The sequence below is a fragment of the Hypanus sabinus genome, chromosome 4, assembly GCF_030144855.1.
Source record: "Hypanus sabinus isolate sHypSab1 chromosome 4, sHypSab1.hap1, whole genome shotgun sequence".
NCBI lineage: Eukaryota > Metazoa > Chordata > Chondrichthyes > Myliobatiformes > Dasyatidae > Hypanus > Hypanus sabinus.
The window spans coordinates 50,008,010-50,022,600 of NC_082709.1; the positions used below are offsets into that span (position 1 = coordinate 50,008,010).

The 14,591-nt window shown below is 39.4% G+C and overlaps 1 protein-coding gene across 1 annotated transcript in view; it reads left to right on the top strand.

Annotated features, from left to right (window-relative positions):
* LOC132392113 (protein unc-80 homolog) overlaps window positions 1-14,591 on the top strand; it is a 208,351-nt gene that overhangs the window by 78,760 nt on the left and 115,000 nt on the right. The window contains 5 exon segments of the mRNA XM_059965960.1: window positions 494-592; window positions 3,511-3,719; window positions 4,940-5,046; window positions 6,690-6,777; window positions 9,702-9,874. Of these exon segments, the coding sequence (XP_059821943.1) occupies window positions 494-592; window positions 3,511-3,719; window positions 4,940-5,046; window positions 6,690-6,777; window positions 9,702-9,874 (676 nt within the window).

A 14,591-nucleotide genomic window follows, 5' to 3' on the forward strand; every position in this document is an offset into this window, starting at 1 on the left:
TGCCGGTAAGCCAACCTTCACTGTACAAGTGTATATCTCTTCAAAGATGAAGTGACATTTGCCATTTTTCAGTCCTCTGGAACCATGTTATTCTTGAAAGAATGCCTCAACAATTTCCTCAGCTACCTGATTCACGTCCTGGGGTGCATTCTATCTTGTCCAGATAACTTACATACCTTAATACCTTGCAGCTTCTCAAGCACTTTTTCCTCAGTAATAGCACCTACACTCACTTCTGCCTCTTGCCACTCCCGGATTTCTGGTATGCTAGTAGTGTCTTCCAAAACTAAGGCTGATGTGAAACACTTAAATTCATCTGCATTTCTTTGTCAAGCATTATTAGCTCTTAAGCAACATTTTCCTGCGGTCCAAAATCCACTCTTGTCTCTGTTTTGCTCTTTATATATCTGAGTAAACTTTTTGGCATTAATATAGATGATCCAAAAGGCTGGCATAATTGGTTGTAATAACATCTGAATTTGGTCGACTGCAGGACTGATGGAGGGCCAGCCACTGAGAAAGCACAAGCCTCGGCAGCACCAGATGAATGTCGCAGTGTTATCTCCAGTCGTCCTCCTCAGACCCCAGAACAGTAAGTGACAAGAAGTCGTTTAAAACTTATCCTTCAGTATCCTTTACACATCAAAGCAGTGTGCCAGAAATAATCACAAGGCCAAAATGGGTCTTTAAAGATATTGATGATTTTAGTTGTTTAAATATTCTGTTGTTTTCTCTCATTGTGGGTGGCAGAGGTGCACTGAAATGAAATCTTGATTTATTAGTGTTTTTGTGTTTCACTTGTGCTAATGGATCTTCGTTCAATAGTTTTATGATAAATTTGGTTATTCTTGTTGCTATTATTATAACTATTTTTATTTTTCCTAGCTCATGCTGTAAAGCCTGAGGCATGGGCATAGCCAAACACACTCATTTCTCAATTGCTAGGAATTTTCAGACTGTTTTAATGGGGTTTAGTATTGTGGCTTTCTGGAGATTAATATAAATATTGCTGTGAGGGCCTAATTCTTTAATGTCATTGCATAGTGACTTAGGGATGATGCCAGATGTAGATATTACTACTGGACAATGTATAACCTGTTCATGTTCCATAGTCTATCCATTTCCTCATTTGATTCTGCATATTTCTGGTGTTTTTCAGTTATTGGTTTCTGTATGTTATGTGTTTTTGGAGTGGCTATATCTATTAATTAAGTTGTCCTTGTTTGTTTATCCTGTAATATTATATATTAATAGTAGTATTATTGAATAAAATAATCCCAAGAGTCAGTGCTTGGTAGAATTCAAGCCCAGCTCTGTACCAGTTCATTGTGTTGCAAATGGAACTATGTCCCAGTACAGTTCTAGTTTCTTTTCAGCCTGGAAGTACATAGTTTGTCTCTCTTGGAAGCCATGCTTATAAATCTGTCATGCAGGCAGTCAGGATAAAGTGAGGAAGAGAAATGCACTCTGCTCCTATACTGTATAGTCATTTGGTACAGAGCCTCCAATTGCCAGACCAAACTCGAGAAAGGAAACTGTAAAATTAAATTGCATCAGAGGCCTTGAAATTATAATTATCAGTTGATTTTATTTTATTGTGGAAGTGGCATCAGCCAGAATTGCAAAATTGGTCAGAGACTGCACACTACAAGAATGTTAAGATAAGTGACTGTGAGAAAAGAGCCTCGACGGGGAGGGAGGAGGTCACAAAGGTATGACACGCATGTGCAAGGTGACACGTGCAAAAATATTATTGGACAGCATGCAATGCTACCCCTTAATTCTTTAAACCCCACCCATAATTGAAAGATACATAATGATTATCTTTACTGCCAAATGAATCAGTGAATTATTGTTTACAACCAGAGAGCAGTGAGATGGTTTCACAGGAAATTCCTCATGCCAGCCGACTTGGTGGCAGCTAAACATTTGTGAGAACACATGATGTTGGATGGTACACTTTGAAATCCTCATAGACCTGATGCACACATCATGATTTGGTTCATAAATGGTTGCAATAATCTACTATTTAGAAATGATGTTATGTTTCAATTGCTTTTTTAAAGCTGTTTATTAATCATTGTGAATAGGTTTTTAAAAATGCTTAATTTCAATTTGTCTCCATTATATTTTTATTAATAGTAAAGCAATAAATAAATAAATAAATAAATAAATAAATAAGCGAGCAAGCAAGCAATAGGGCTCATCCTTTTTGCTTAAAATGTCCATAATTATTGTTACTAATTCATTAGCTAATGATCTCTATTCAAAATTACTATGCCACAGGAGAGAATTTTTTAGATGATTGCTAATTTGGACATACACTTTCAAAAAGGTTCACAGGTGTCCTATTGGATTTGTTAATAACCTCATCCTGAAATTCGGACATTTTTTAAAAATGGCTAACCACTATCTTCTTCAAGCATCTAGGAACTGTGCGATTGCATGAACATATCCAACAGCCTAATAGATAAAAGTATTTATTTGCTTTGTATTTTTATTTATTCACTATTTCCAGACTTGTGTTTTATGGTTTAATTGTATTATTTGGTCTGGACTAAGAAAGCATCAGATGGCTAAGGCAGACCTTAAGTTCACTATGAAACCAATGGGCTGCTGATGGACTTCATAGGATCCTCTAAGCTCAAAATTTTTATTTTGTGGTGTCTGAACTTTTAGTAAAATGAACCAGCTGTATATATATTTCTGTTATCATTTGAGCGGTCTGTGCATTTGGAATGATAGCTTTGGGATCAGAGTAAGATTTTCAGAATTGTATTTAACAATAGGAGATGGGGTATAGCCGGACCATATTGCTAGTTGAATGTTTGGGCAGGGCTTGTTGTGGCTGGACCACCATAAATCCATCCGCACAGCACCAGATCCTCAGCAGCAAAGATACAGTCCACCAGACTCGCTTGTAATTTGTAGATACTGTGTGAAAGTATAAAAAGAATAGAAGAGAAAGAAAATGCATCATCAGATCTGCCTTAAACCTAATTCTGAAATCTGGCCAGTTTTATAAAGCATTGTGGTCCTCAAAATGTGAGCTACTTCAGTCAGAGATAACTCTCATGGCAGTGCTACATGTCCTTGGGGGGAAAAAATACATAAAAGCATTTGTTGAAGTTGACTTCTAGGGCAAGTGTTTCCAACTATTATAAGCAAAGAAGTTCCTTTCCTATCCACTCTCAGTAACCAGTGTGTGTACACTATCAACTTTACTTGGGAAACTGGACTATGGAGAAATTTCTTCTCAAAGGGGGTATTGAATCTCTACCCTTGAGAGTTGTGGAGGGGAGATCACCAAACATTTTTCAAGTGGAGGTAGATAAATTTTTCAACCATTGGGGAACTGAGGGTCATGGATATCTGCACAAAGGAGGAGTTGAGGCATGGGGTGGTCAATCGTCATCATGTTGAACGGCAGAGCGGGATTGAGGGATGAAGTGGTCTACTCCTGTTCCTATCTTATAATCTTTTTGTTAACAATTTTTTAAATGAACACAGTGAGGAACAAATTCCAGGAGCTCTTTTGGGTCGAAAGGACTTTTGGCGTAAAATGTTTAAATCACAGAGCGCTGCAAGTGATACGAGCAGCCAGTCCGAGCAAGATACTTCAGAATGCACAACAGCTCATTCTGGAACCACCACAGACAGGCGCTCGCGTTCACGATCCAGGAGAATTTCCCTGCGGAAGAAGCTCAAACTCCCTATAGGTAAATAAAGTCAACAACAATTGAATGTGAATCAATTTGCCCTGCATGAAGAAGTTGAGACATTAATGTTAAGACTTAAAACTGAGATACCTGTTCATCCTACTCATGGGGAAGAGTAAGATATGCACCCTGATGCCAGTGTTGGTGGAAGTGAATGTTGAAGATGAGAAGCAGTGTGGTGATGAAACCAATACTTTTTTGATGATGGAGAGCTTTGTGAGCTTTGTTCACTGAAGTGTGCTTTATAGATGGTGCATAGGCTTTAGGGGGTCAACAGTCAAATCATTGTAGCTACTCTGATTTGCTATCATTGACAATGTTCATGTGATTGATCCATTTAAGCTTTTGGCCATTGATGTAAAAATTGGCTGAACAGATGATGAAACTCGTTCAAATTAAACTTGTTTTTGTCTGACATTTGTAAGATATAAATGTCATGTACTACTTAGATCAGGTTTGAATGTTACTCTGAGATTTGCTGCATTCAAGTGTGGACTGACAACAGTTAAGTTGTAAAAGTGCATTATTTTGCAGGATAATGTGAGAGTTGTGTTGACAGCTTTGTTGAGGATATGAGCACCAGTCTCCGTAGTATCTAAGACATCTTCAAGGAATGGTACCTTAGGAAGGCAGTGTCCATCACTAAGTAACTCTACCACCCAGGACATTCCCTCTTCACACTGTAACCATTGGCATGGAGATACAGAAGCCTGAAGGCACACACTTAGTGATTCAGGAACAGCTTCCCCTCTGCCACCCAGTTTCTAAATGGGCATTGAACCTATGAATGCTACGACACTATTTGTTTATTTCTATTATTTTTGCACTACTCATTTTAACTTAACTGTGTATACATACACACACACACATATATATATATACACACACACACACACACACACTTAATGTAATTTATTTTTTCACTTTTTCTGTTTATCATGTATTTCATTGTACAGTTGATGTAAACAAATTTCACGACATTTGCCAGTGATACTGATTCTGAGACTGATTGTAAAAGCTATTCTCCCCTTCCATTTTCGTTAAATAAGTTGGACAGTAGGTGATACGACACATTTTCAGGAAAATTTTGAAGAATAGCAGCTTTTGCATATATTTGTATAGCACTTTAACATTTCAGATTGGTTGTAATTACAAAATAAAGGTGTGCTTCAAAGGAAAAGCATTATGGAAATAACTGAAAATCATGTTTGTTATAATAGGAAACTGGTTGAAACGGTCTTCATTATCAGGGCTAACAGATGGCGTTGAAGACCTTTTGGACATAAGCTCGGTGGATAGACTTTCATTCATACGCCAGAATTCAAAGGTGCAGAGACTGATTTTTGTTTATATTGAATTAGCACTATCAAAATCAACTTTTTATTTATACTTCATGTCACATGGAAAGTGTTTTTCCTTCATAAGTTTGTGTTTTCAGGATGTGAAGGAGCTCTACAATTAATTGATTGCTTTGGATGTCCAGTTTTCAATGTGTAATCAAATAAATGTTTGTAATTCATATCAGTTGGTGCTAAACTATTTGCCCATAAGTACTTCAAAGTTAGCTTCTTGCAGGAGTATCTCTACTTTAAATGTATGCTCATATTGCATCTAACCAATCTATGGAGAATTTTCTTATCAATTTTAAATCTTAGCTCTCAAAATACACATTATATGTAATTTGTTTTAATGTTACAAAAACAATGAGTACATTTTAAAAAGTTTCTTTCAATGCAAACTGTGCACGCTCAGTTTCAATGGGATATTCTCATCAGAAAACATTCCATCATATAGACTGATATGATTTTTGGGTTTACTTAAATGTGAATAGTGGCAGTTGGAGTTTTGGTATAGGCAGTCCAATGTTATAAAACCTATTCAAAACAACACGTGAATCTGCAGATGCTGGAAATAAATAAAAACACAAAAAGCTGGCAGAACTCAGCAGGCCAGACAGCATCTATGGGAGGAGGTAGTGACGATGTTTCGGGCCGAAACCCTTCATCAGGAGTGTAGTAACATGGGATGGTCGAGTGGGGATAGGATTTCTTATAAGATGGCCCAAAACGTCGTAACTACCTCCTCCCACAGATGCTGTCTGGCCTGCTGAGTTCTGCCAGCTTTTTGTGTTTCTATTCCAGACAAAATGTGTTTAACATCTGTTTGAATTTTCATGCAAGGTGTAGATGTGTTGGAATTATGTGGTGTGGTTCTCAGCTGGTGCTGCTGTCTAAAGCAGTGACAAAGCATCAGCATAACATTTGCCTCTTTTAATTATCCTTTAAGTAAAATAAAACAAAACATTACTTGTGATTCCATTTTGCCATACAACATGTGCATCTCATATGGTTATGTGTAAGCTTGTTTTAAATTCTAATTTATTTTCTGATGTAAGTCAGGAAATGATGAGTGAAATTACCCCAAACTGCCCCATGATCCATTAAGTAAATGAGTTAAGCGGTAAGGAATACTGACATAAAAATCCAGCAATTCATTCCTGACAATATTAGTTCAGCTGTATTTTAAGATGCAGACCTTTAAATAGCTGTATCAGCATGTCCAAACACTAATCATGCATACTATACCCAAGACCTGCCAATAGTAATGATAGGAATTTTGTGTCCCTAACAAAATTGGAATCATGTGTGCATTAGAATTCAGAAGAATACTTTCAATCATTTCTTCATTTTAATCAGTCTAGGTTATTGAAATAATTAGAATTTTATTCCTTTTATTTTGATATTGTTGCTTAATCTCCATTTGACCATACACTCAAGTTGACATTCTTTGGTTGGGGAGGGGGTAAGTGGGAAATGGATTTGTATCCTTTTGTTATTTTCAACAAGAAAGTCATATGAGAACCATATTAGCAATGTATTTTGTCACAAGAGTCCGAATCAATTAGTGATTTTAAAATTCTGCAAATGAACAAATTTACAATTTTTTCTTTCATAATGCTGTTGTACACAGGTGAAATTTAATAGCGCAGTGAAGCTTTCTGAAGGTGAGGGCCTAGAAGATGGGCGAGATGAAGAGGAGAACTTCTTCAAGCGACTTGGTAAATGGCGCTCGGGCCGAAGGAATCCATCAAAGCTTCATCATCCAGAAGAGAAAGATGGTACTTGCCCTACTGTTGCAGAGTTGTATCTTGTTTATGTCCGGTGGATATAGTGGACAGATTTTCAGTTTATGCCAAGCATTTCAATTATTTTTTCCCTGCTGAGTGTCAGCTGATTTACAACAGCTACTAAAGCCATTCTTTGTTTGGATGTGACTATTTTGCTTTTGTAGCTTTATAATGGTTTTGAGCATTTTAGGATTCTTAAAACACCTCTAAAATGTAGTGATTATATCTGATTCCACCACATCCCCTGACGGGAAGTTCCAGATATCGGCCTCTCTCTGGGGTTAGACTTTCTCATCTAATCCCCTTAAACACTCTTTCTTCTTACATTAAATTTTGTTTTTGATACTCCTATCATAGGAATAAAATTCTAACTAACCAACCTATCGATGCATCTCCTTATTTTATATATAAGATCACCTCTCAGTCTCCTTTCCTCCAGGGGAAACAAGTCCAGGTGACCAATCTCTCCCGAGTCCTCTGATCCAGGCTGCGTCCAGGTGAATCGCTCTACATTCTCTCCAGTGAAATATTATTCTTCCTATAATGTGGGAAACTAGAACTGCACAAAATAATGTTTTATAATTTTGCAACTTGACCCCCCCCCCCCACAACTCTTATGTTTTATGCAGTAAACTATGAATATACAGTATGCCTTCACCTCACTATCTACCTATGTGGCCACTTACAGGGAATGTCAGTGCTGTAGTCTTGGAAAACTTTCTTTGCTATCCATACACCACCATTTTTTGTTTTATCTCCAATCTCAATAATAGAACATTTGTATCCACCATTCTGTAGAGTACAACAACAAAAGTTTTGGTACGGATCCCTGCGGCACACCACTGTGAGAGCCGGCAGTGAGTAGTGATGGGAAGATGCTTTCCTGATTTGAAAACTGTGACCAGTGGTTCACGGCAGGAATGGTGCTTGTACCCTAGTTAATGATATGGATTTGGGTACGAATTTAGAAGTTAACTATGGATGACATGAAAATTGTTGCTGTTGTGGATAGCAAAGAATACTGTCTACGGCTACAGCTGATCAGATGGAACACACACAAAATGCTGGAGGAACTTACCAGGCCGGGCAGCATCTACTGAAAAGAGTAAACAGTTGATGTTTGGGGCTGAGAAACTTTGTGAAGAAGGGTCTCGGCGGGAAGTGTTGGCTGTTTACTCTTTTCCATAGATGCTGCCTGGCCAACTGAGTTCCTCCAGCATTTTGTGTGTATTGCTTTGAATTTCCAACAGATGAAAGGGACTAAATTCTGTAGTTCATTTCATGTATGCCTATCACTACATATGATATTTAATACTTAAAGCAGATACATTTTAAATAAGTATTTTAGTTCCCAGAGGAATAAAGTCAATTACTAAATAATGTCATTCATCATTGGGATTATATGCCATTGCAGACTTTTTAATCAAAGCTGACATTTTGCCATGTATAATCAATTCAGTAGATCATTTTCCAGTATTTCTATGATTGTGATATTTAAAAATTTATATTATGACATAAAATAGCTGGTATCAGGATTTCATAACTGTTCAAGTCAAAGCACAGTGGTTAAGTCACCATTACCTAACAAGAATAAGTAATCATTAATGGAGGGATTTATGACTGGTATAATGTAAAGTACTATAAACAGTGATTGGTGATTGATTTGTAGGTGTCACCTCTCAGAGCCTTTTAAAAGAGCAGTTGTTTATACAACCACCACATGTACTCATGCATGGAAAGATGTTGTATATTACCATTGAACTAAATAATTACACACTTAAATTATCCAATCAAAACTTACCTGCAGAGATTATAGCTCAGCATATTAACTTCTGAGAAATGTGTTTCAGACGCCTGTAATTACCATTCATTGTGGAAGCTTGTTCTGGTGAAGAATATTCCCTTCAGTTTTGTATAGGAAATGAGAGGGAGGAGATCGTTACTGGGGTAAAAAGCAACTTAATAGTTTTTTTTTCTCAAATGAAGTAGAAATTGCCAAGATAGGCATTTGTTCACTGGTACTTTGCACAAGAAAACATCTACTGCAGAGAATTCTGAGGTATGTTTTCAAACAGCAATAGATATGAGTTTGAGACAAGAATGTCACATGGTACCTATGATAACAAATTACTTTTTTCATAAAAAAAGAGCAGTGGTTTTTTCAATAAACATTAATTGTCTTTTATTATATCTGCCCAGTACTGATCAGTTAAACATCAATCCAATTAATTGTGGTTTAAGAAAAAAGCAGGAGAAAAGCAAATTATCCTGTGGCATAATTATTTGAACATAAATTTCACATTAAGTTTAATATGTGAATTCTACAGTGCAAAATTTGCACTGGAAATGTTTCTATTGCTACAGTTTAACTCAATTCAAATTGTTTGCAATTAGATTTTTCTGGCAGGTGAATTAAATCATTCTGTTTTTCTTAGTTTAAGCATAAGTATTTTTACTTTTTGACATTAATTTGGAGACCATTCAGGATAGTAAGGTCAAATCCAAAATATTTTCAGAAGTTTGCTTTAGAAATGGTTCTGCGGGACTATGATTAAGTGTGAGTTATAATGAAAAACACTATTAAAGAGCATTTTAATAAGTGGCATTTTCTTCAAAGATATTCTTAAAAAAATATAATTATTACTCAGCCATTTGTTTATCATTGCATTATATGTTTGCCAGAATGTTAGAAGTGTAATTAAGTGGATCATTAACTGTTCTATTTGGAGTTTCATATATACTTGAATAAAAATTGATCTGTCAGGCAGTTTTTAGCTATACCTAATAGTATGATCCCTTAACAAAGGCACAATCACATATAACTTTGGATAATTTGATGTTTTATATTTCGTTAGGTTGTCGTAGTTTTGAGGAACACTTGGAAGCTAGTCAGGAAGGAAGCAAGAGTAAGAATATCTTGAACCTTGGGGCCATTAGACAAGGCATGAAACGATTCCAATTTCTTCTAAACTGCTGTGAACCTGGAACAATCCCTGATGCTTCAATCCTGGCTGCGGCTCTTGATCTGGTAAAAAAAACCTACAGAAGTCTATTTTGTCTACCAGCTTTGTTTCAGTGTATATGGTAATACGGCTCTTTCCTGGAGGTCAGTGGTAGAAAATATCCAGTGTTACATGTTGAAAGTTGTTCGGTTCTTCCTTAAACGGAATGTGAAAAATGCAACCATACTAGCAGTTGAGCAAATTGCGTAGGTGCATGCAAGGAAAAACTGTATAAGAACAAGTAGGAGAAGGGATGGAGAATACAGTGCAGGTGAAATGTATTCAAGAGGTGGCTTTTGCGGAACATCGATTGCCAGGTTTCTATGATGTAAATTCTTCTATCTTGTCCTGGCTTTTTCCAGCATTGTAGTTGGAAGGTTTGATCACATGGGACTCAGTGTGCATCAGTCAGTTGGAAACAAAAACTCATTGCTCATTGTTCATTGTTTGGAGTAGCTGGCCGGGGTGTCGTGAGAGCTAGTTGGCGGTTCAGAGGAGGCGAATCGGCCCTTCGGGCCAGGCATGTCAAGCCAGGGTATCAGGCCGGAGATGTGGAATTGGGCCAGTCAGGCCAGGCATGTCAAGCCAGGGTATCAGGCCGGGGATGTGGAATTGGGCCAGTCGGGTCAGGCATGTCAAGCCAGGGTGTCAGGCCGGGGATGTGGAATTGGGCCAGTCGGGCCAGGCATGTCAAGCCAGGGTGTCAGGCCGGGGATGTGGAATTGGGCCAGTCGAGCCAGGCATGTCAAGCCAGGGTGTCAGGCCGGGGATGTGGAATTGGGCCAGTCAGGCCAGGCATGTCAAGCCAGGGTATCAGGCCGGGGATGTGGAATTGGGCCAGTCGGGTCAGGCATGTCAAGCCAGGGTGTCAGGCCGGGGATGTGGAATTGGGCCAGTCGGGCCAGGCATGTCAAGCCAGGGTGTCAGGCCGGGGATGTGGAATTGGGCCAGTCGGGCCAGGCATGTCAAGCCAGGGTGTCAGGCTGAGGATGTCGAATTGGGCCATCGGGCCTGAGATTTCAAGCTGAGCCGTCAAGCCGGGGGATCCGACTGGGCCATCAGGCATGGGGATTCAAGTGGGTGAGGTGGATTGGGTTTAGAAAAGTTGACCCAGGTAGAGACTGTGCTACCGGAGTTGGTGCCTTCAAGTTGGCGCGAAGGGGGCTTGCAGTGAAACCGTGAGTGACTGCCTTGGAATTTTCTTTTGTGATCGCAAGACCCTGTTGGATATTGATTGCCGCAGGCCTGCTTCCCTTGTTTGATGAAGAGACAGGTGGTGAGGCAGCAGTGTTGCCTCTGTTATAGCTAGGATTATGCCTCCATCCTCAGTCTCGCGTTGTAGCGTGGCATCTGGGTTCGGTTGGGGACGGCCTCTCCTATTGGTGCCAGCCTGCAGTGTCGGACAGGTGGAGTTCAGAACCAGATCAGGTTTAGTATCACCGGCATGTTTCTTGAGATTTGTTAACTTAACAGCAGCAGCTCAATGCAATACGTAATCTAGAGAAGAAGAAAAAATAATAAGAAGAATGATGAATCAATCAATTACAGCATATGTATATTGAATAGATTAAAAATTGTGCAGAAACAGAAATAATACATTGTAAAAAGTGAGGTAGTGTTCAAGAGTTCAATGTCCATTTAGGAATCAGATGGCAGAGAGGAGGAAGCTGTTCCTGAATCGCTGAGAGCGTGCCTTTCAGCTTCCTACCTGATGGTAACAGGGAGAAAAGGGTATGCCCTGAGTGCTGGAGGTCCTTAATAATGGACACTGCCTTTCTGAGACACTGCTCCCTAAAGATATCCTAAAGATGCCCAAGATGGAACTGACTAGATTTACAACCGTCTGCAGCTTCTTTTGGTCCCGTGCAGTAGCCCCTCCATACCAGACAATGATGCAGCCTGACAGAATACTGCTCATGGTGCAACTGTAGAGGTTTTTGAGTGTGCTTGTTGATATACCAAATCTATTCAAATGCCTAATGAAGTATAGTTGCTGTCTTTCCTTCTTTATAACTCTATCGATATGTTCGGACCAGGTTAGGTCCTCAGAGAGCTTGACACCCAGGAACTTGAAACTGCTCACTTTCTCCACTTCTGATCCCTCTATGAGGATTGGTACGTGTTCCCTCGTCTTACCCTTCCTGAAGTCCACAATCAGCTCTTTCGTCTTATTGACGTTGAGTGCCAGGTTGTTACTGTGGCACCATTCTACTAGTTGGCATATCTCACTCCTGTACGCCCTCTCGTTACCACCTGAGGTTCTACCAACAATGGTTGTATCATCAGCAAATTTATAGATGGTATTTGTGCTATGCCAAGCCACACAGTCATGTGTATATAGAGTGTAGGCAGTGGGCTAAGCACACATCCCCGAGGTGCACTAGTGTTGATCATCAGCGAGGAGGAGATGTTATCACCAATCCGCACAGATTGTAGTCTTCCAGTTAGGAAGTCAAGGATCCAATTGCAGAGGGAGATACAGAGGCCCAGGTTCTGCAGCTTCTCAATCAGGATTGTGGGAATGATGGTATTAAATGCTGAATTATAGTTGATGAACAACATCCTGGCATAGGTGTTTGTACAGTCCAGATGGTCTAAAGCTATGTGGAGAGCCATTGAGATTGCATCTGCTATTGACCTATTGTGGTGATAGGCACATTGCAGTGGGTCCAGATCCTTGCTGGATTGCCAGGAACCATAAATTTGTGGGACCTGTCACTCAGGAAGTTGAACTTGGTCTAAAAATTTGTTTTTTTGTATGATTATGTTCTTCTTTTCCTTCCTCATTATTTGGAATACGCATGTACATTTTTGCACCTTGGCCCCAGAGTTACGCTGTCTCATTCGGCTGTATCCATGTATGGTTTGAAAGACAATCAAACTTTAATTGATTTGAAAACATAGTGCAGATGCTGGAAATCCAGAGTAACACACAAAATACTGGAGGAGGTCAGGCAGCATATATGGAAAGGAATAAACAGCAGTCCCGATAAACGGTCTCGGCCTGACGCGTCAACTTTTTATTCAATAGATGCTGCCTGACCTGCTAAGTCCAGCATTTCGTATGTGTTTGGCTTGGTGGCAGTTGCCAAAAGGTGATACTGGAAAGTAGTTTTTCAGATTGAAACCTGTCACCACTGGCTTTGCCACAAGGATTTGCACTGGATCCCCTGGTGATAGTTATCTATATTAGTGATTTGACTAAGAGTATAGGTGGCAAGTTTGCGAGTGACACCAAAATTGGTGGTATAGGTACTGAACGAGGTCACCTAAGATTACAGAAGGATCAAGATGAACTGTATTAGTGGACCAGATAATAGCAGAAGGAATCTAACTCAGACAAGAGATCTATTTGGGGGAGTTAAACCAGGGCTGAACTTGTGTGGTATTTGGCAAAACCCTGGAAGGTGTTGTAGAACAGAGAGACCTTGGTGTGCAGTTGCCTAGTGACACAGGCAGATGAAGAAGATACTTGCATGCTTGCCCTCATTGGTCAGGGCATTGCGTATACGAGGTCGGATGTCATCTTACAGCTGTGAAAGAGTTGTGTGCATTCTCATCGCTTAACTATAGGAAGGATAATATTAAGCTGGAAAGGGTGAAAAAAATATTCACAAGGATGTAGCTAGGACTGGAAGTATTGAGATATAAGGTGAGGCTAGAGAGGGAGCATAGGAGACTGAGGGATGACCTTAGAGAAGTATATAAAATGATGAGAAGCGTAGATAAGGAGGATGGCCACAGTCTTTTTCCAGGGTAAAAAATCTAAAACTGGAGGGCCTAGGTTTAAAGTGAGAAGCAGTAGTTTTAAAGGGGATCCAAGGAGCAACTTTTTCCACTGAGGGTATCAGATATATGGAACAAGTTGGTGGAGGTGGTAGAAACAGATTCAATTACAACTTTTAAAAAAACATTTAATGGCACATAGAGTAGGTTCAGAGTGGTAAAGGCCAAATGCAAGCAAGGCAAGTTAGGCCAAAAGGCCTGGGCGTTTCCATGCTCTATTACTCTAGGACTCTAGTTGAATAATAACAAATATCAAACAGTAATGCATCTACAAAGATGCAAAGGAAAAAGAAGAATTTTGTAAAGTAAGCGCCAGGTCCATCCCACATACTACAACGTGAGCTACAGGATTCTGGGATACTGAACTCATGTTGGTCGCTGCCCTATGATCGTAGTTAGCATTTTCACATTCCTTTATTTAATTCCTTAACAAAAATCAAACCTCTTTTTTAAATGAACTGCATGAGTTGCCTTTGGCAGAACAGGACATAAACATCCTTCTCTTAGCAAGGCTCTAATTCAACCTGTGGCTGGGTTCCTGGATTCCCCATTTCAAGGAAGTGATTAAAATTATGAATTTCAAGATTGCAGAGAATGGGCTCCTAGCTTGTATAATCCATGCTTGTGCTGCTTCACTGCAACACCAAGAGCATCAAAATTATTATTTTCACATTTTTATTCCTAATACAAGGGGGTATAATTTGAAAGTGATTGGAGGAAAGTAGATTTTGTATACCGAGAGTGATAGATGCATGGAACATGCTGCCAGACTGGCAGTAGAAGCTGATGCACTAGGGACTTTTTAAAGACTTTTAGATTGGCACACGGATGAAAGAAATGTAGAGCTATTTAGGAGGGAAGGGTTCGATAGATCTTAGAGTAGGTTAAGTGGTGGGCACAAAGTCATGGACAGAAGGGCCTCTGTTAGCTTTCCTGTTCTGTGTTCTTAGCGTCCAC